We start from the raw sequence: 23,426 nt of genomic DNA on the forward strand, positions 1-23,426 counted from the left end.
TTCAATTTCTGGTGTTATTATTTATCAATCTATTTCACTAGATACTTCACATGGGATCCCATCAAGTTCGCCCATCCCACGGAAATGGTCGCCAACCTGACCGCCAAGGGTCGCAAGCTGGTCGTCATCATAGATCCTCATATCAAGAGGGAAGCCGGTTACTTCTTGCACGATGATGCTACTGAGATGGGACTGTATGTGAAGAATAAGGACGGGAAGGATTATGAAGGTAGGTTGCTGATTCATTCGATCGGAAGATTTTTGTAACCTCTTAGGATCAATTTACATTAAGTACATTAAGATGTTAGCTTTCCCTTAGAGAGTTGAATAAGGGCTCGAGATGTATGCGTGGACTAACCTACAAAAAAGCTTTTTTTCTAGGGTTCGTCCATTTAAATTTTAAAATTTTTAAAGAATATAATAATATATTACTATTTATTTTATACACCAATTAAAAAGGAAATATAAACTGTATTTAAAACCACTTCTAAAAATAAATATTATTTTCTTTACAAAATTTTTTTTTGAGATTGAGATATAAACTGTATTTATAACCATTATTCATAATTTCCAGGTTGGTGCTGGCCCGGCTCATCGTCCTACCTCGACTTCTTCGACCCCGAGGCATCCAAGTACTACTCGGAGAGATACAAGTTTGAGAACTTCCCGGGTACCAGCAAAGATGTTCATATATGGAACGACATGAATGAGCCTAGTGTGAGTAGATTGGTTTTTATTCTCCTTTTTCTTTTAATTTTCTTTGGCTATTTAGGGAAAGGGCTGTGGCTAATGTCGGGTCGACGAAGAGTCTTATGAAAAAAAAACTTGAGAGGTGTCAAGGGACACCCAAATGGAACGAAGTTATTTCTTATGTTCAAAAAACCTGTATAGATATAAACTCAAAAAAATATTTAAAAAAACGCCATCTAGTTGACGCACAAGGAATATTTACTATCAACGCCCTCTGCCCCAAACATGCAGGTACTAATAAAAAAATGTCGAAGTCAAATCAAGGTCAAATATCGTTCTGTCTAGCCTTCAGATTTACGCCAAACGCGCGATAAGGAACTTCGTTCCAAAAGTGAGTAGTGAAAAAAAGTACTTAAATGTAAGGTGAATGAGGGTCGGTATAAGTTTGACGTGGACCGACTTCGATCTATTTTCTTTAAAGCTGACGTGGTCGAGAGTGTTCTTATAGTTTGTGCGTTTTAAGATAATATGGGTGACAGTTTTCATATTCCTTGCTACGGGTTTTTTTTACAAGAAAACAAAAAAATCTAAATGTAATAAATTATATTCCATCTACAAAAACAAATGTTCCCTATAATTGTAAATGAATAAAAACGAAAAGTTGCTAAATGCTAACTTATTAATATATAAAATTAAATTAAGAAATTTAAAAAACCCCCGCCAAACAACTTTAAAAAGTAATGAAATAATATTTACTGCCTTTAAGTTTAAATAATTCCTAACTTGTGTAGAGTAATACTTTAGTCCATAATTGTTGTCACGGTGTGTCGGGGGACCGCTGATGATTTCACATAACATTATAGTTTAAAGGTCAGTTCACAGCGAACCGAATCAAGATAATCAGCGTCTTGGCGGTTGTAGTTTGTAGTTTACTTGGCGGTCCCCCGACACCCCTCTTTTTTAACCCCCGACAAAAAAGGGGGGTGTTATAAGTTTGTCGTGTCTGTCTGTCTGTTTGTCTGCGGTGTATCTGTCCGTGGCATCGTAGCATCAGAAGAGCTGCAGGTGCGTTGCCGGCCTTTTAAGAGGGAATAGGGTAATAGGGGAGGGTAGAGATGGGAAAGGAAGGGAATAGGGGAGGATAGGGAAGGGAATTTGGCCTCCGGTAAACTCACTCACTCGGCGAAACACAGCGCAAGCGCTGTTTCACGCTGGTTTTCTGTGAGAACGTGTGTATTTCTCCGGTCGAGCCGGCCCATTCGTGCCGATGCATGGCTCTCCCACGTATAAATATGATGAACTTTAACTCGTAATAAGTGGCTGTTATGTTCTTCAGGTATTCAACGGACCAGAAATTACGATGCCCAAAGACGCGCGTCATTATAAAACTCCCGAAGACGGACAAGACGGCCTTGCCTCATACTGGGAACACAGGTAATATAATTTGGTTAAATTAAGATATCTTACACTTTGAACGAGACAATCTTGTGTATATTTAGTTTCGCGGTTTTGGGAGAGAAAAGAATATTATGTTAACGTCCAAAATCTATATATATATAAAACTCAAAGGTGACTGACTGACATGGTGATCTATCAACGCACAGCCCAAACCACTGGACCTCGGGCTGAAATTTGGCATGCAAGTAGATTTTATGACGTAGGCATCCGCTAAGAAAGGATTTTGATCAATTCCACCCCCAAGGGGTTAAAATAGGGGATGAAAGTTTGTATATAATAATACTTCTTAACGCGAGCGAAGCCGCGGGCAAAAGCTCGTTTGAAATAAAGTGAGTCAACAACAAATAATAAAACTAAGTAGAGTTTACTATCGACAAGGATGTTTTGACTTATTATTACACAATGTTTTGTCCTTGTCTGTCCAGAGTATTTTCTAACGTGTCAGACGAGGATAATTATGATGCATAAGTTGATAAAAAATACTATGCAATAGCTTTACCGCGGCAGCCCCCGAGTGCCACATGTATTTTTTTATTGTAATCTTTGAACATGCTATATAATGACTAGCTGTCCCGGCAAATGTTGCTTTGCCGTATAAAGTATTTCGATTTCTCCCATATTATTTTATTGAAGTGACTAAATAAGAATGTCACCATGACAACGTCCATCGCTATCCCGTCGCACAAACAATGGTCGTCAGTCTCGAGTTGTAATAATTTACTATTATTTATTCAACAAATGCACTTATCAATATAAAAAGTACCCAGAAGCTGATTCTCAGACCTACTGAATGTGCATATAAAATTTGGTAAAAATCAGTAGAGCCGTTTCGGAGGAGTATGGTGACTAACATTGTGACACGAGAATTTTATATCTTATGCTATATTATTGTAATGTTGCAGACACATCCACAACGAATACGGGTTATGGCATATCCGGGCTACACACGACGGCATGCTGCTAAGAACCAACAACCAGTACAGACCGTTCATACTGACTAGATCTACCTTCGCTGGTACACAGAGGTATGCGCGTATAATCAATAATCATTATTAATTATATTATTAATATTATAAACTAGATAACGCCCGCAACTCCGTTGCACTAAAATTAGTTTATCGCGTGGGAACCGTACATTTTTTCGGGATAAAAGTATTCTACGTCCTTTCCCGGGACTCAAAGTATCTCCGTACCAAATTTCAGCAAAATCAGTTCAGGTTTTTAGGCGTGAAGAGTAACAGACAGAATATTATAGTGTGGATGGCCGCAACGATGGTGCTGCGAACTGACGTATATAATTTATTAGTAAGCAGGCACTGGTGTAGATTTTGAGGAATAACAATTAATATTATGCTTATATCAGGTACGCGGCAATGTGGACGGGTGACAACATGGCCGAGTGGGGCTTCTTGCGTGCTTCGGTGCGACAGTGTCTATCCGTAGCCACTGCCGGCATCAGCTTCTGCGGTTCCGACGTGGGCGGCTTCTTTAAATACCCCGAGGCGGAGCTCATGACGCGGTGGTACCAGGTATGTGTGGTACCAGTTGCTCAACATGTGGTACCAGGTGCTCAATACTTTGTACAACCATATGCTAAATATTAATTGGTAACAGGTCTAGAGTCGTGAATCGTGATACTAGGTACTAAACACAGTCCCAGGCGCTAAACACATGCTATTAGATGATAAACAATTAATCAAATGGTCAGCATAATATAGCACCGGGTGCTAAACACGTGGTACCAGGTGCTCAATATTTGGTACCAGATGCTTAACACTTGGTACCTTATAGTAAACCCGTGGTACCAAGTGCTCAACACTTGGTACCAAGTTCTAAACACGTACGTATGAATGTTTGTTTTTCAGGCCGGTGCATACCAAGCTTTCTTCCGCGCTCACTCGCACATCGAGACGAAACGTCGCGAGCCGTGGCTGTACGACTCCACGACGCTGTCCCGCATACGCGACGCGCTGCGACGCCGCTACGTGCTGCTTGACTTTTGGTGAGTGACAGAGAGAGAGGCAGAGGAGCTATACACCGCGCTCGCTCGCACATCGAGCCGAAACGTAGATCCGTTACAAATAGGTATTTTTTTACACGCTTTTATAAGCTTGGGCTGTATGTATGTAACGGAATCTTTGAGCACGATTTTTACCTATCTCCAGTACTCTAATTAATTCGAAACTTTGCATATTACGTATTAATAGCCAATGACAATGCAATAATTTGTTAAAATTAAAAAATATATATAAAAAATAAGCGCGTTTTTTTTTTGTTTTGTTTTTTACTATTTATTTTCTATAGGTACACCCTGTTCTACGAGCACACTATCGACGGTCTACCTGTCACCAGGCCGCTGTTCCAGGAATATCCTAAAGAGTTGGAGACATATACCATCGATGAGGCGTACTTGTTAGGTATGTATAGGTCACGCACTACTTTAAGATCGCTCGCCAAAAAATGAAAGATGAAGACGGGTGTTTGACAAGAAAGATGATCCATGCGTCGGATGGGCATGTAAAAAGTCTGTCCTGCGCCTAATCTCTTGCCGGTCGTGTCGGTCTTCCGTCCCACTGGGTTATGAGAGTAGGAATAGAGAGTGCTCGTGTGTACTGCGCACACACTTGGGCAATATAAAATTACTCCTGCGTACCTGGCCTGGTTTCAATGAAACTGACCATCATCACCGAAACCGGTGTGGGGGGTATTATTTTAATTTAAATTATATTTGTATTGTCGGTCAAGAGTTTGTTGACAGTACGTCACGTTTTGCACTGTTAGCGTATACTCCGCCACGCGTTATTATAATTTACATTAATTAACCAGTTCGCGTCAAGCCGTCAATCGGTTCGCGTGCTCTATTTACCGTTTTACAATTTAACAATTTTAGCATAAGTTAAGGATTCAATAAACCTATTGAACCTAACTTGTCTTTTACTCTGTACGGAACCAAACCGTAACTGTACAATACTTATCAACTTTTATCCTACTTTGCAGGTGACAAACTCCTCATCAGCCCAGTAATGGAAGCCGGAGTGACCAGTGTGAAGGTCTACTTGCCAGGTAGAGAGAGCAACACACGTTGGTACGATGTCGACTCATACCAAACGTATGAAGCCAACGGATATATGAATGTGGATGTTAATATTAACAAGGTATGTATCTATACCAGGAGTTCCACTGCCCTTTTCTTCTGCCCTTTGAGAACAATTTATGTTTTAGCGCCCCCCATTGTTTCAATTTAAAATGCATCCAGATGAAATGAAATTACAAATCACCCCCCCAAGCTACACAACGCCCTTTTTTTTTTTTGGGACCCACATCCACCTACCTACACCCTCTAGATCTTCAGCGCCCACAAGGGGGCGCTATCGCCCACTTTGGGAAAGGCTGATCTATCCATCGAAATATGTATAATAAATTATAGAACAATAACTCTCATACATCCTCCTCCGCAAAATGACTCTCAAACATGACTTCAGAGTTCAGTTACTGTTTTTAATATTCAGCTAGGGCAACCAAAATTGTATGACCGATCCGAGTTTTAAAGCAAATAAATGATTAATTGACAAGTGACAACCAACTGAAAGTATAAATGTCAAAATTTTGACATAACAACTTTTTAAATTGTGTTATAAAAAGTTCAAATGTTTATCAAAGTTAAATAATTACAGCCTGACATAGCATTCGTTTGGAATCGGGGGTTGTTTTTTTTATACGTTTTTACAAGCTTGGGCTGTATGTATGTAACGGAATCTTTGATCCCGATTTTACCTTGGAGGTAGGTAAAATCGTGCTCAAAGATTCCGTTAGTAGTCTTAATTATTTTGAAACTCTGCATACTTATTAAGAGCCAATGACAATGCAATAATTTGTTAATTTAAAAAAAAAACAAGCGTGTTTTTTTAAACTATTATTATTTAGTTTAACATTATTATCTCTCTCCCAGGTGCCAGTATACCAGCGCGGCGGTACTATAGTTCCCCGCAAGGAACGTGTCCGCAGATCTTCGCAACTTATGGTCAACGATCCTTACACGCTCATCGTGGCTTTGGACGCCAATGTAAGTATAGTGTGCTCGGGGTAGGACAGCGACAGACGACCTCTGTGGCTCAGTGGGTGGGCTGTCGGTAGCTGAAGCCGGGGATCGCGGGTTGCAATCCCGCCGACGGAATAAAAAGTTTTCAAAGTTCCTGGGTCATGGATGTGTTTTAAATGTGTATCGTATAATAAAAATCTTAAATATATGTATAGCATACTGTATAAGAGTATTAAATATATTTCCGTTGTCTGGTACCCGTAACACAAGTCCTTCAGGTATTATTATTATATAATATTTGGGAATAAGAATGTACTTAATTACTAAGGACAAGAATGTATCTACTGTTTAACAGCTCTATAGTGTACTCGCGGTAGGACAGCGCGTATAGTATGCCCGCGGTAGGACAGCGAGTATAGTGTACTCGCGGTAGGACAGCGAGTATAGTGTACTCGCGGTAGGACAGCGAGTATAGTGTACTCGCGGTAGGAAGGCAGCTAGACATTCGGAAATGTATCAAGACCAAAGCATAGTGTTACTAGTAGAAATTTAGTCTATTTTTGTCATAAAGACAACGAAACGTGCTAACAGTGTGCCAACACGTGGCACACTGCACAGTTACTGAGAACAGCGGGGCTAAAATGGCCACATTTAGCAATTCCTCTCAATCAATTCAGAAAATGAATTGTCAAAACTGTGAAACTGACAAATGTCAAAATAGTACAAATTACTATAGTTTGTTCGTTTTATGATGATATGCGTGACACATTATAATTGACAATAGTAGGAAAGTTACCTAATAAAAATTAATCGATAGTTTAAAAATATCGAATCACTTCGTAAAGGAATTGCAATCGAAATTATCGATTTCGTACTGACATTTCAGTGGTTCCGGCGATTTAAGATGGCCGCCCTTTTTTATCGATTTCATTTCGATTCAACATTCAACAGAGTCAATCTCTAATGACATAAGTTCCGTTTCATGCATATGAAATTAACAAATGTTTTCATAAAAATAATTTTATACTCCTATTTCACAGTTAATATTTATAATTTTTATTAATAAGTTATCATTTAGCATCTTTTCATTTTTATTCATTTACAATTATAGGAAACATTTGTTTTTGTAGATGGAATATAATTTATTACATTTTGATTTTTTTTTGTTTTCTTGTAAAAAAAAACCCGTAGCAAGGAATATGAGAAGTGTCACCCATATCATCTTAAAAGGCACAAACTATAAACAAGCAAATAAAGCTAAAATACTGTTTAGCGATGTATGGCTTGTTTCTACAGAATATTTTTTAGATGATAAATTAATAATTTAACTTTATTCTTTCAGAACACTGCTACCGGCTCTCTATACATTGACGACGGTGAGACTTTCGACTACAAATCCAACAACTACATCTACGCCAAGATCACGTATGACTCCGTCAAGTTGTCCTACAAGTGAGCTAAATACATTTTCTTTATAATGAGTTCAATAATGTATTTCCGCTGCAGAATACAGTATCCTACGAGAATTAAAATTAACTAATTCGCTATACCAAATTTTCTAAGTGTCTATACATTAACATGGTAAAGTAAGTTAATATTGTTAAGAGGAGTCCACACCGCCCTTTTTTCCATACAAACGTTGTCCCCTGTTTCCTCCCTGGATAATGCTAGTAGTTATAATTTTTTTCCTGATTATCTACGGCCACTAATACAATGTCCCTATGTTTTCTTTTTTTTTTTATAATTTTATTATTAAAAGAAGATAAGAACGTTCAAAAACCCAAAAAAATGGCTAGATTTTCCGCTGTGTTCAAACATCCTGAAAACAGATTTGGCTAGATTATACAAAAAAAAAACATAGGAACACAGCTCAAGCATTTCTTTAATCTTTAATGAAAAAAGTACTTAAATCGGTTAAGTTTTGGAGAAGGAATCAGGGGACAATGAATCGTTGATTTTCTGGATTTTCTGCAGTTGTCTCTATCGCGTTCTGCGGTATAGGCTTGAGGTAAGGGAGACAGCTACAGATATTACACGTACTTTTTTTTCATTTCTCTAGCCCCTGGTGTATCCTCTTAAGGTCAATGTATCAGGTCTTTACAATAAATTCGAAGGAAACTTTCAAAATCTTTCCATTAACAAAGGGGTACGAAGATTTTGGTCGACCTACTGCATTATTGCTAAATGGAGAAACTAGAAAGGGACTATCGTGCAGCGCAAAGCCCTCGCGCAGAGTAGGTACGGCGCGAGTCGCGACGCGGGCGGCGGCGAGCGCGGCAGGTGCAACTTGCCTCCCCTCTCCTCCGGGTTCGCGTCGTGATTAAGTTATTTAAGTTATTGCATAAAGTACACATATACAAAGTACTTATACTTAGCAATTAGTACACAATATGTCTGTAGATATATGTATATTATTTTGTATTATATATTTATTAAAAGAGGACTGGTAACTTGTGTGGTCTGTCATTCACCTGACAGTCTGGATCCACTGAAAATCAGGGACTGCGAACCGTGGTCACTACCTGAGTGGATGCCAATTCAGTTTTTGATCATTACACTCCCTGCCTTGCTTCGTTGGACTTTGAAATCTTGTTATGCCATTAATAAATATGCATAATATTTTTGTATTGTCGTATACACTATACACTGTAACATTTACTTACTGTGGAATGTGGATTGTTTTGTATTCTATATCTGCAATCTTATACTTGTACGTTAAATTTATTTATTTTTGTCTTTTAATTGTATTATTCTTGTGGTGTAATGGTCAAAAAAGGGGAATAAACGTTTATTTATTTATTTATTATTGTTTTTTTTTAATGGATAGCTAACATCAATACAAACAAAAAATAATCTTGGACAAAGCCGCGTAAAGTGTCACATTTCGAAGATTTGAGCTGCCATAGTTGCAATATCTTGTGCTATGTAAAAAAATATTCGTGAACGCGGAAAAACACAATGGCGGACAGTAGGTCGGCCAAGCTCCATATAAAAATATTCATACCCCTTTTATGTCAATGATTTCATAAATTATGGCACATCCGGAGAGTAAGATGGCTGCATATAAGGCTACTCTACTTATTACTTGTTACATTACATTATATTGATTTAGTGATTACATTGTAATTTTTATTTTGAATAATTTTCCACTTTGCCATAAAGTAACCCCGCGCGAGATCCTTTTTTTCCAAACCGGTTTTAGGCATCGTAACTCTCTAAAAAGTGTTATAGACTACACCAATTCGTGAATTAAACTCATTTCATTTTCCTCCACAGATTCGTAAACACCAAAGCCACGTACCCGACAAAGTCCTGGCTCGAGCGCGTCGTCATAGCGGGCATCAAGTCGGCCCCTCGTGCCGCGACGTTACGTAGCGGTGCGAAGTCCACGCCTCTCCAGATGACCCTACATCGCGGTAACGACGTGCTGGTGATCAGGAAACCGGCAGCCAGCATGGCGCAGGAGTGGGAGATCGAGTTTACTTATTAGGGTGGCTAGATGGCGCCACGTAACCATAGACAAATAGCATAGATAATGATGAATTAAGAAACAAAACTACCCCCGAAGTAAACTCAAATTTTCCAGCAGCGAGTGGGTTGATGATGATGAACTGTTGCTAGAAACATATTCCAAACAAAAAATCTAGATCTAAATCGGTCCACCCGTTTTGATGCTACGATGCATGATAGGTGCCATGGACTAAACTTGCATAGACAAGCATTTCTCCGCCTCAAAAAATGCATAGACAAACAGCTGACCGCCCCGTTTCGAAATTCTCATACTTTGTCAGGCATTATTGGAGGATGCTTTGCACCCTTTCATGAAAGCATTAGCAATAGATCATCTCAATCATCTATCTTTCGAAAAGTAGATTAAAATCGGTTAATGTTTGGACATGAAACATACAAACACATGCACACATACACATGCACACACACACACGCACAACAAGGTTACAACTAATCTTGTTAGATTTGGGCTTGGTACGATTCGGTTCGTACTTGTTGTGAGAGAGTCATTATCGTGCTGGGTATATCACAATTTACACTATTATTATAAAGGCGAAAGTTTGTGAGTTTGCATGTTTTTTTACTTCTTCACGTCTAAACGGCTGGAGCGATTTTAATATAAAGTGGTATGGACTAGCGGAATAGAGCCACAATCTCGAGCTGTCAAACGTAACCGAAATTGGTTTCATCTGTGTGTAAAAATATGTGTATGTATACACTTATACAAGCATTGAACATGATTTCTATGAGATTAAATTGTCAACGTGCGACACGTGCCGACTGGACGTCAAAAAAAGAGTGCTGCTGTCATGTATCTCACGTCTCTTTTTACCATGCAATTTCACTGATATCTCTCTTTCTCAGACCTTTGTTTCTCTATTCCGTTAGGTATATTAACTTTATGGTTCATACCCTGGACTAAAACGTACGCTACTGTTTGTTGCGGGAAAATATCACAATTTATTTTTCCCTAATAAACTGCATGTAACACCGCAGGGCACAGCTAGTCTATCAATATTTTAAGTTGATGCACACACAAAATTTTATCATTGTTTTAGTTTTCGCTGTGTTTTCGTGGCGCCTCTAGCGGAAGAGTTCGCCAGATTGATTCCTTATTAGGAAGTGTGTTAGTCTAAGAGCTGAAGGTTAATGTAAGTGTCATCATAACAACCGTGGTTATATTGACGTACCGTATAATATAAATGCCACTATTTTTTTCCACATTTATATATAGTCTGTCAAGAAAGTGAAGAAATTAAAAAGTGGCAACATCGTAGTATCATCCCTTTCAAATCGATCTAAGAAAATAGTGATGACACTACAATGTTGCTACTTTTTAATTTCTTCACTTTCTTGACGGACTTACCTTAGAATTTGATTCAGGCAGATGACAGGCAGACAGGCAGATGGTAGACCTTCTGAGAACACGACCAAATTAAGAAATTTGGTCGTGTTATGTCATACCAAGCTGACAGATCACAACATTAGCGAGACATAACACGACCAAATAACAAAGGTCTGCCATTTGACTGAAACAATTTCATTGATTGTATCTTTTTGATCGTAGTTACAAAATTCGGGTAAAAAGAATCAATATCAAACGATAAAAAGGGCTGATAACTATAACAGCATTAAGTTATAAGTATTATAGTCTAAGATCTAAACAATTTAGTCTATTTGATATGGTACGTCAATAAAGCGTATCCAGTAGCGATAGATTGTGAAATCTATAGTTTATTTATTGTAGTACTTGTTGTAATAGAAAATTTAAACACATTTTATTCTATTATGTATTGCATATCATATACGGTTAGGGTCTTAGCATTTTTTATTTGTATATTATGTATGAATATGTTTCCATAAAATACTTAGTCGGTCACAAATCAAACAATATAATATTGTGATGCTGTTAGTATATGTATATTTGTTTTTGATCCATTGCAGATTATGTATATTTTATGTGATTCTTTTACATGATATTTACGATTGCCATTAGAAAAACGTTACCCGCTCTTGGACTATGTTAATTAAGATATAACTAGGTGAATGTAAAATAATTTAATTCAAACAATAAATTAATTATTGTGAGTCTTTGTTATTTGTAGCAAAACAGTTTGTAAGGTTTTTTAAATGAAATATACCTCTACCCTTTTTCTTTCTTGTTTTTTATTAATTTAAATACTTACTCAAATGATTTTTATTCGATTTATTCCTATAAGAATTACTTATTACAAGTCTTAAGATTGAAATAAATAGATATTGTAATACTACTAAAATCTCAGTCATCTTTACTACAATATGATAAGTACCAGTCTTTTTTGATTTTAAAACATAAATTAGCATCGATGTTTTACGCACGTTATACGCGACACATATACATAAACTTTATGGTTAGGTTAGGTACAATGAATAAGGAAACAGATGGAAGCGAAATAACTACAAAAAAGTGTGGCCGGCGCCATATTGCCAAGAACTAAACATGGCGGTCTATAGTGATGGGACACTCGGTTGATATTTGTCGAGGATATCGATAAGTAAGATGTTATAAGTGAGCTTTTAAGATTAAAATCTTTTAAATGGTCAGATTCTTCACCTTTTATTTTTTAAATTCGATAAAAAAGTACATCACTAAACGTCAAATCTACTAATTTCTATGTTGATTAAATATCGAAAATCAAGCTATGTTATATTCTATTCTATCACAAATCTTATTTATTGTCTAATTATTAACTAAAGCACGCACGAAGTCAAGCCATCAGTAAAATAACAAAAAATTTAGTAAAAATATAAACGTACCGATCCAAGGACAAACTTTTTTTAATTAATTCACTTTTTTGACGGACTATAAATTAATTTAAAAAAAAGCAAATTGGTCGAAAAAGGAGAATGCCCAAAAATATATGGTGTCTCGTACCATTTTGCGTCATTACGAAACTTGGTTTTTTAAAGTGTATGATTATCATTTTAGCTCCTATAAAAAATTCTTTGTAAACAAAACCGGGGTTTCAGAGTAATTTGATAAAATCGAAAATAACCTCAAAATCTTCAAAACGCATATTTTATTGACAGGTCATACACGAGCGAACGTTATTGCTCTAAAAACAGAGTAAGGCGCTTATATTAGTAATAAATCATCACCGAAACGTGTGTATTTATTATTATTGAATACATTCTCATAAGCAATTTAGGTAGGTACTTAATTTAAGCAAAAATGTAAGTAACATCTTAGTCACAATACTTTTCGCAATGGACACATAGCCCAATAGGCAATAGCGCACTAGCGGCCATCGAAAGTATGGTATCCAGGCCGCTTGGTGGCCAAGTGCGCGTGTGGTCTATGGCGGTTTCATACTAAGGTATTAGGTACCTATCTATCTCGATGGCCACCGCCACCGCCGCTAATGCGCTATTGGGCTAATTCTCATGATTTTGACTGGAGTCGAAAATAAAACAAACAATGTATTTTTATTTTATTCAGACATTGTCCTAACAAATACATATACATCAAACGTCCAGCGGCTCCATTCATTAACGAAGAACAGAGTTGTATTATAAACAAAAGAAAAAAGGGCAAACACAAAGGGCTTAATTATTTTAAGAACAATTATAATTAATCAATAACATAATAATATTACATGTAAAGTAAGCCTAATGAATGAATTATGAATTCAGTAAGTAATTTACATTTTTCAGTACATATTATGTACTGCAAAATGTGAACATGATCACACAAACATTTAAATAAGATTCATTTTTATTAACATAAAAGAAAAATACCTATTTAAATCATTTATCATACTCCTGCAATAAATTCATCTAAACAACATGGTGTCTAAACACATGGTGTCAACAATCATACAAAATAGAATTTATAATTAAGTAATTATAAAATTCTTTAGGCTGGTTTTAGTGTCACGCGGACCGTCGGTACGGATCGCTCCGTATAGACCGATCTGTATGAAGCTTTAAGGAGTAATACGGACGGGTCCGTATGGATTCATCCGCATTACTCTTAAACCCTCCTTATTGCTTCATACAGATCTAAGTGTAGCGATCCATACCAAAGGTCCGCATGACACTAAAACCAGTCTCATTCATAAAAGTACCAGTAAACGTCCGTTTCAAAACAATTAACAAATATACAGTGATTAGATATACTTGCAGCTCGTTTGTACACAGAAGAAATAACTTTTGGGTTTGTATAGTTTGATTAAGGGAGAGGAGGCGACTGAGGTATATCACTTGATCCAGCATCTGTCAGAATACCTCTTAACAAACCGGGGCGATTGGAGTCTTGCTCATCATAACGTCACACTTCCCTTTTAGCTGACCTCCAGCAAGCAGCATAAACTCTTTCCAATCTTGAGATCTAAAAAGTTATATTATGTAATATTGTAATATATTCATTGTATTGTTAAATCTTACAAATAATAGTGACAAGAAATTAAAAGCACTACCAGCAGTATCAAATATTGGGGACTAAAAATGAAAAATATTAATAGGATATAACATAAAATAAACAAAATACTCTTTTATGACCAAAAGCAGATAAAAAGCCTTCACTGGTTCTGTTTGCTCTGACCAGAATCTGAAGTCAGCTGTAATAAAAGAATGAATTAAAAAGTGTTTGTAATATATTCATAGAAATAACACCTATACTCTAAAGTCTAAATGGTAATTGTGAATTCAAAGACTAAATAATTTGTCAGGAAATAGGTAAGTTCATAGAATATTGTGCCTTTTTACATAGAATTTATTAAGTATACTTACTTTACATATTCAGAATATAAATTAAGGTGTGCTTACCGGACTAGGAGTTATCCAAGATTGTAATAATTAATAAACATTGGAGTAGACACTTGTTCTAAAGTATTTATTATTTATGAAATTAATCAGAAAATTAAAAGACGTATTCCAAATGTCACAATGACAGATGTTAGAAAAAATGCGTCGGCTAGGGATGCATCGATAAATCGAATTCTATGAAAAAAAACGATTTTATGTCTAATAGCAGCACTGAATCGATTAGGTGTACTGGATTAGCTTAATTTTACTGTTATTTAACAAACATAAAAGAGAAAAGCTGATGAATTATTTCAATAAATAATATTATTATTTGGAAATTGTTATAAAAGCAAGTAACATTTATAAAAATTGGAATAACGATGGCAATAACTGCTTTAGTCGAATGAATCGATATTGTTACAATATATTGTTTGATGTGTAATCTGTATCTGTGGTTTCTATGCACTACATCACTAAACGAATGTGGAGGGAGTCATTTAGCAACTTTTATTCTTTAATTTAAATTCCGGGTTCAAAAACTGGATTCCTGGCGTGTAATTACGTAAAGAACTCGAAAAATAATAACTATAAGAGTTTCATATTGACGCATGAAAATTTATGGTACCGACCTTGGGCATTCTCCTTTGACCGATATATCGATATTTTTTTCGCGATATATCGAGACCGATATTGATATTTTTTCAAATATCGATGAGTCGATACATCGATATTTTCTTTCAATTTCGACATCCCTATAATACGACACTTTGACAGTTTATGTACCTCGGAGAACCGGAACATAAAATGGCGGACAGGCCACAGTATTTTGATTTGGTAGAGACCTAATGGTGCCGTGTCCACTAATAAAAGCAAATGGTTAGGTATCGCATAGCGTAGGCGATAAAGTAAAAAGAGATTTTCCGCTATGGCACTAATATTTTTTCTCAATAATAAATAATGTTGAATGCTCAAAGCTCTTTGTCTTTAAAATAACTGCAAAAAAATATAATTGTCATGTAGACATAGCTGTCATTTGTCAGTGTCAAAATCCAAATAAAAATATTTCAAATTTTTGCAATGCTGTTTCCTTCATCGGCGAAAATTGCGAAAGTTAGTTTGTTAAGTTGTAGCAATTTAAATCTTCGATTTACAAGAATGGCATCGAATCAAAAGTGGAGTGTTGAGAAAAGCCGTATTCTTGGCTTACCGACAGAAGAAAAAAGAAAACTCTACAAGTCTGACTTTATCACGCTCGACAAAGTTGAAACTTGGTCACAATATTTTGATTTAAACAAGGGCATTGCGGACAAAAAACCGACGGATGATGATCTTAACGAGTTCAGAAAGATAACCTTAGATTCGGGAAAAAACAAGGAGCTGAGTCAGAAAGTGTCTATATTCAAAGGAGACATTACAAAGCTAGAAGTAAGTAATACATAGTTTCACTATATCTTTACTTTTTATCGTGGACTGTACAGTTCCCACGTGACAATCGAAGATTCTATGACATTTTTCAATAAAATAACTAAATAAATAAGCTTTTCGATGTATAACAATATAATAAAATCTTGTTAATTGGTTGTAGGTTGATGCTATAATAAATGCTGCGAATTCTCGTCTGAAAGCCGGAGGTGGTGTTGATGGAGCAATACATAGGGCTGCTGGGCCATTGCTACAGGTATAATCTCAAAAATACACAAAATATAATACCTTGAGCATACCTTGTAACATAGAATTTGACATGTCATAATCTTTTCTACATTATTCAGTTTCACATTGACTCATAGGCATAGTTGTGTAAGTGAGCCCCTAGACGATCAATTTTATTGTGCAATATCATTGAACAATATCATTTAACAGCATTATTAAAAAATATATTTGACAATAAGATTGAAAGGCGGGAGGCTTCAGTATCAACCCAATATAATATTCAATCAATAAAATTTCACGATATGTGATATTGCACAATAAAAATTATTGTCTAGGGGCCACTTATAGTCAAGTCATTGTGAGTCTGACAGCAGGGCCTGATGGAACCCAACTTAATTATGTGGGTCCACCATCTGCAGTTGGAGAAATTTTGACCATAGATTTTCATTACCAAGATAGCTGTACCCAAGAAAATAATTATCTATTTCATTAAAACTTTTCCTTTGCCAATGTTTGATTAGTATAGATTTTCATTACCATGATAGCTATACCGTACCCAAGAAAATAATTATCTATTTCATTAAAACTTTTTCCTTTGCCAATGTTTGATTAGTAGAATATATAGTTCGTCAAGAAAGTGAAGGAATTAAAAAGTGGCAACATTGTAGTGTCATCCCTTTTTTTGTAGATTGATTTGAAAGGGATGACACTACGATATTGCCACTTTTTAATTTCTTCACTTTCTTGACAGACTGTACATTTGACATAAATGTTTTCTTTGCTACTGCTAGATAAATGAAAACCATTTTTTTGTGTTTCTTTTATATTTCGGGTTTCTTATAAAAATTGTGTTTTTTAGGATGAATGCAACTCCATTGGTGGTTGTCCTACAGGGGAAGCAAGGATTACTGGAGCATACAATTTGCCAGCAAAATGTAATTTTTATTTCTTAACCCATCAAGCCCCTGCTCACCGGTGAGCAAGACACAATAGAATAACAATAGATTTCCAAGAATCCATGACCGAAGGATTAATAGTTAAAAAAGTAGAAGAAATTCGTTTATTACGCGAAAACCTTATATTATTCCAGAACAAAAACTATCACAAAATGGTTTTTTCCTGTAATGCAAGTATCTCTATGCCAAATTTTGTCAAAATCGTTTCTGCGGTTTAAGCATAAAGAGGTAACAGACAGACAGACACATTATCATTTATAATAATAGTATGGATTTGGGAATGTATTTATATTCCTATCACTTAATTTTGCAAATATAATGTTTCAGATGTCATCCACACAGTGGGACCTCAAAATGGCTCTGCGCCAAACCTGAAATCCTGCTATGAGAACAGTTTGACTCTCCAGAAGGAAAACAAGCTGAAATCTATCGCTTTCCCTTGCATTTCTACCGGAATTTATGGTTTTCCTAATCGCCTAGCAGCACACATTGCATTGCAATCAGCCAGGAAATATTTGGAAAGTAATGATTTAGACAGAATCATCTTCTGTACTTTCATGCCTGTCGATGTTGATATCTATGAAACGTTAATGCAAATATACTTTCCTACTAACTAATGTATGAGTAAAATATAAGACAGACTCTGGTTGTAAGTTTTGTTTAAAGTTTTTTAATAATATACCTTGGTTTGATAATGCTAATTTTATTCGATGAATTTTGTAGTTAAGCCAATAAATCCTTTAAGAAATATAGAAGCACGGGTATTTAATTACTATTAGCCTAGTTTTAACTTTTAGGAAATCATTTGTTTCCTGCGTTTTCTAATTTACTTTAAAGTTACCACGTGCAAACAAAGAAGAAGTAAATTATTTTGACATTTCTCGATTGATAGATGACACTGACATTTTGTCAACAAAAATATTGAGATTTGGTTTCGATCTGTCCCATTTTATTTTATTTTTATTGTAAGAGTAAATAAATCGGTATATTTACTATTAATATCATAATGTTAAAAATCTCTTACCGAAAAGGATAACAGTGAATGCAAATATTGTGAGATTCTAACAATTGTTGACGTTGAACAAACAGTGTTGAAATGTCCGCAAATGATTTGGAAGACAACGATGATTTAGATCATGTTACCTTGGTCCGTATGGAAGACGTCCAACCTGAAAAAACCGAGCTGTATTTGGACGACGAGATGATAGAAAACTTGGAGTATGACAACGAATGCGTGATTGACGATCGTAATGAGGACTGTGCTATTGGGAGTATGGTTCCTATAAAGTGGGAAGAAGTGGAAGACTCTCAGGATACGGACACAGATTGCGCCAGCGAGCAGGGGAATTTAGAGAGTGCGGACGACAGCAATGATACTGCGGAGTACATTATTCCGGATATCACGAAATCCAATGTTGAAACTAAGGTAAGGTGTAGAGATTTGCGGAGGTCGTAGGATCTATTCTCGACCAACAATATTTTTATTTGGTTGGGACAAGGTATCACCTGATTGTATAAAAAGTACGGATGGAAATGTCAGTTCTGTGTATCATCTCTTGTTGGATTGTGTGCCTGATTTTAAGAGTAAAGGAAGTAAACAGAGTTCAATATGAGCTACTATAAAGCTTATAATTTAAATGTCACTTATTCACTGTGTAATAGAGGCTCTCATCTACTATTTCAATTCATTGTGATTTGAACGTAAACAAATAAAAAGTAAACAACTATATAATGGGCCTATGCATCATATAGTTGTTTACTTTATTAGACAATAGTAGATTATAATATTATGTAAATTCCTAACATTGTTTTTAAATAATAATTAAACACATAATTAATATTTCAGGAGAAAATAGCAGAAATATCAAACCAATCACCGAGCAGTTGGCCGACCTTAGAAATTCTGCCAGGTGGTGTCATCAAAGACGCCGACAAATACGAAGACATGTATTCCGACAAGAACCGATTAAAGAATAACGAGATGGTGTATGCATGTGCAAAATGTTCCCAGAAGTACAAACATTTGTATTGCCTAGTACGACATGTAAAATGGCATGAGGATGAAGAGAAAAAACTGAAAAATTCGGTTGCAGCTACTGTGACACCGACAAGTAAGTATTAAAACCAATATTGACAACCTCTGTGGCTCAGTGGGTGGAAAAGTTTTTGAAGTTCCTGGGTCATGGGTGTGTATTAAATATGGGTATCATCTACGAATAATAAAAACTAAGGAAGAGTAACTCCGTCAAAAAAAGTGCACCATAAGGCTACAAAATGTGACCCGAATACATGCATATTTATGCATGTGTTCGGTACACATTTTTCGTGTATATATACTCGAGTGACATTCAACCAGGTTGACATGACAATTTTGTCAAACTCATTTTACAATTTGTTTACATAGGTTTGTTTACTTACTTTTTATGTGGCTTTTTACAATATTTTTGTTGTTAAAATGCCTAAATGTCCTGTGAAATGGTGTAGAAGTCATACAGATACGACTTTTAATACAGGAATAACCTTTCATATTGTATAAAATCCTCAGGATGTGGACTCTACGAACAATGTCTAACTTAACGGACGTTGTTCGTAGAGTCCACATCCTGAGGATGCTCCGGTGTTGGGGCGAAACGCGCGTCGAGGTTTTCAACCTACATGGTGGTGAGGGGCCTTGCACGGATTTGCCAACATTATTGCTTGTGTGGTGGTGGTGTTTGCAAGTTCTTGCATGCGAATGTACGCATAGGCAGTGTGGGAGGAGGGAGGTGCTGTACGCATGCCTATGCGTACACTCACTCATTTACTTAAAGGTGGAAGTTGTTTTCGCGGAATATTGCTAAAAATAATAACAAACTAAATTTATTGAAGTTAACAAACAGTAACCATAGTACATAATTATAAATCTTATATATAAACAAAAACTTAGTAACTACGGAACCAACAGCAATAAATTATTAACAAATTATATACTACTAATTATTACATTTGAACCCATCAATCCCCAAGCAGCAGTTTGAAAATCTATTGTGTCTGCGATACCCACGATGGAGGTGTTAATAAAAGTATGTTTTTTTTCAGGAAGTTTATTGAAACCCATAAAAAATGCTGTTCAGCCCAAGAAAGACGATATTGTGCAAAAAGTAATATACAAGTTAAAGTGTGCGAAGAACACAAAAATACAAAAATTTCCAAAGCGCACCAAACATAAAACTAATAATTGTTCATAGTATATTATGTTTACCTGTTAGATGTTTGTAGATTATGTACAATGGGGAATATGCACATATTTTTGTTTTATAAAAAAATCATACTGCTGTGGGAAATCATAGCAATAGTTTTTGGATATCACTGAAAGAAAACATTTACTTGCTTTTAAATTCTTAAAATCAAGTATGTTGTAAATGCATTGTATTAGAAAATGTATAATTTTGTTTTTTAGGGTTCCGTACCCAAAGGGTAAAAACGGGACCCTATTACTGAGACTTTGATGTCTGTCCGTCTGTCTCCAGGCTGTAACTCAAGAACGGTAATAGCTAGAGAGTTGAAATTTTCACAGATTATGTATTTCTATTGCCGCTATAACAACAAATACTAAAAACAAAATAAATTTAATATTAAAAGGGGAGCATACAACAAACATGATTTTTTAAACATTTTTGCTCGTTATCAATGATGACAACAGGTAGCCACCTGAAATGTTCACAAATTACGCAGTTTTATTTGTAATTTAATAATTTATAATAAAATTAATAATTAAGGGGGCTCTCATACAAAAACACTCATATTTTTCTTATTTTTGCTCTCTCGAGCCCAACTCGCACTTGGCCGATTATCTTTATTGGGAGAAGAGGGAAACGCACATGTTTTTTAAATTCTGCTTTCATAATATTTTAATTTAAAACAAAAGTTATCGTTTTTATGAATATTCCCAGTAACGGTGTTAGGGCTAAAAAGGGCCAAAAAAAAGTGGCTACCTGTTGTCATCAAAAAACTATTTTTTATCACTGCATATTCCCTACTGTTAATTCAGTTAGGTTAAGAAAGAGATGCATATATTGTTGAATAATGCCAATTCGGTCACCAAAAATTTAGAGATTTTATTTTGAAAGCACAATTTTAGTTTTTTTATGATAAATATGACTCAAAATTGGTATACCCTGGTTTTCGAACTTGAAGAAATTCGGCCATTGACCTATCGCTACTTGTCTTTTTCACACGCGAACATATTATTATTGCTGTCGCGTTCTGTTGAGTACTTTTGGAAACAGGATGTCTAAACTCTAACTCCCTAACTCAGCGGTTCTCCCGGAGCCCTTTTCGAGAAGTAAAATTTTAATTGCCCCAAAAAAGTAATGTTTTGTCCTAAAATAAATTGTTTCCATAGTGTCTGATACTATCATTTCTAAAAAAAATTGTTTCTCTTGCGTAGCCCCTACATAAGAAGGTAAATATTCGTGGGAGTATTTATGCAAGTGTAAGACTGGGTTGCACCAGAGGCGTGGGTTAAGTTAAAGTTAAAGTTATGGTTATAGTTAAGGTAAATTTAACTTTAACTTTACCCTTAACTTTGCCCAGAGAAATTGACAGATGACAGCTGATCCAACAAGGTTATAAATGCGCGTGGGCAGGAGCGCTGCTGGTAAAGGAGAACTGTCAAAAATGGCGGTTTTTGTATGATGACAGCGTTAGTTCCTTTTTTCGCCACATGCATTTAAAACCTTGTCGAGCTCTATGGTTATAGTTAAATATGGCGTCTTGTCTTGATGGCGTCCATTTTTAACTTTACCCAAAGATTTGACATTTTGCACTGTAGTCAAAATTAAAGTTAAAGTTAGTTGGTGCAATCCAGTCTAAGAGATAGGTTTTTGGCCGAATTTCATCATATTCAATATATTATGTAGTTTCCAAAAATGTTATCAAAAGTGATAATGCCAATTCAGTTTTTGATGAAATGATTATATACCATCGAGGAAATTGATTCCTAGGCAGTTGACAGACCAACGTCATTTGGTCGGATCATGTCAATTCAATGTTAATTGTGATCTGTCAGCTGGGTTTGACATAACGCGACCAAACTACGTAGGTCCCCCGTCTGGCTAGGAATCAACTTCTCTGATAGTACATAATATAATTGTGTGGGATAGTAGAAAGTCTATATTAGGAATAATTTATAGGTATAGTTAAGTATATATAAGGAGTGTGGTATGTTTTTATAAATGAAGTGAACATATTAGGGTCGGTTCACAATGAAATGCAACGCAGCGTTCTTAAATTCAATTTTGAAACGTTATCTTAAGACATAGGAGAATCAAAATTTGATTTGTATTTTGTATACACTCACAATGTGTAACAAAACTAAGTGATAATAATTTAGGGTATGTATGTGTCCCTTATAATAATAAAAAGAACTGCGAAAGTGGCAGCGCCGAAAGAGCAACTTATTTTTTGTGACAATTATTATCACATAGTTTTGTTACACCCTGTATACATGATACAACAGACAAGTTACAATATTATTATGTTTTACTAGCTGCCCCGGTGAACTTCGTATCACTTTAAAACCTTCCCTGGACATCTACGAATATTTTAAGACTAAAATCAGCCCAATCCGTTCAGCCGTTTTAGAGTTTTAGCGCGACTAACACATTTGAAAATCCATTTTTATATATATAGATTGCAATTTGAATTTTGGGCTCTTGGTGAAGCCAAACGTGCGTGATTTGTGAGTTGTGAGTCGCAGAATTTCGGCTGGCAGAAATTCTGCTGCATTCAGTTTCATATTTCAGTGTCGTTTGATTCACACGAGCGTAATTTTGTGAGTCATGATTTGTATGAAAAGATATTTACGCGACGGAATTCTGCGACTCACAACTCACAAATTACACTCGTTTGGCTTTCACCCTTAGGTGTCGACTGTCGCGTTTTCGTGAACCTGACCCTGAATCTACACAGGTATCAATATAACTACACAGTTTCGTCACATAAATAGTCAGTACTCAAGATGCATCTCGGTCTCAAGACACGGTTCAGGCTCTGTGATTGGTTGGCTGTCAAAATTTGGACCAATCATAGAGCCGAACCGCGTCTTGAGACCGAGTTGCATCTTGAGTACTGACTATTTATACCGGCCTCGGTACTCGGTTCTCTTTATGATTATGTAATAAAATTAGGTAATTACTTAATTTTTGTCCAAATTTCCCTTTAAATAAATGAATCATGGACACTTAGTAAATTACTATGCGGCGGGCGCGGCGGCTTGCGCCCCGCGCCGCGCGCTATCCCACCCGCGCGCGGTGTCCATGCGTTGGGTAAATAATTATTCAACTTTAAGCTACATT

The 23,426-nt window shown here is 36.0% G+C and overlaps 3 protein-coding genes and 1 long non-coding RNA gene across 4 annotated transcripts in view; 3 read left to right on the forward strand and 1 right to left on the reverse strand.

Moving 5' to 3' along the window:
* Positions 1–9,813, forward strand: part of LOC121737944 (neutral alpha-glucosidase AB) — a 28,914-nt gene extending 19,101 nt beyond the window's left edge. Inside the window, exons 10-20 of the mRNA XM_042129683.1 lie at positions 42–229; positions 575–717; positions 2,027–2,124; positions 3,051–3,173; positions 3,512–3,677; positions 4,014–4,150; positions 4,453–4,565; positions 5,146–5,303; positions 6,098–6,211; positions 7,530–7,639; positions 9,464–9,813. Coding sequence (XP_041985617.1) covers positions 42–229; positions 575–717; positions 2,027–2,124; positions 3,051–3,173; positions 3,512–3,677; positions 4,014–4,150; positions 4,453–4,565; positions 5,146–5,303; positions 6,098–6,211; positions 7,530–7,639; positions 9,464–9,677 — 1,564 coding nt within the window. The 3' untranslated portion in view covers positions 9,678–9,813. The remainder of the gene's footprint in view (positions 1–41; positions 230–574; positions 718–2,026; positions 2,125–3,050; positions 3,174–3,511; positions 3,678–4,013; positions 4,151–4,452; positions 4,566–5,145; positions 5,304–6,097; positions 6,212–7,529; positions 7,640–9,463) is intronic.
* Positions 1–23,426, reverse strand: part of LOC121737965 — a 380,295-nt gene that overhangs the window by 65,115 nt on the left and 291,754 nt on the right. The window lies entirely within an intron of this gene.
* On the forward strand, positions 15,534–17,783 carry LOC121737960 (macro domain-containing protein RSc0334-like). Its single transcript, XM_042129707.1, has 4 exons — positions 15,534–15,907; positions 16,068–16,160; positions 16,992–17,067; positions 17,416–17,783. Exons 1-4 carry the CDS (start codon positions 15,560–15,562, stop codon positions 17,703–17,705), a joined length of 807 nt encoding a protein of 268 aa, XP_041985641.1. The 5' UTR covers positions 15,534–15,559; the 3' UTR covers positions 17,706–17,783.
* Positions 18,016–20,551, forward strand: LOC121737961. The gene is made up of 3 exons (XM_042129708.1): positions 18,016–18,514; positions 18,935–19,199; positions 20,167–20,551. The coding sequence occupies exons 1-3, from the start codon at positions 18,185–18,187 to the stop codon at positions 20,313–20,315; spliced, it is 744 nt and encodes a 247-aa protein (XP_041985642.1). The 5' UTR covers positions 18,016–18,184; the 3' UTR covers positions 20,316–20,551.

The sequence above is a fragment of the Aricia agestis genome, chromosome 22, assembly GCF_905147365.1.
Source record: "Aricia agestis chromosome 22, ilAriAges1.1, whole genome shotgun sequence".
Taxonomy (NCBI): domain Eukaryota; kingdom Metazoa; phylum Arthropoda; class Insecta; order Lepidoptera; family Lycaenidae; genus Aricia; species Aricia agestis.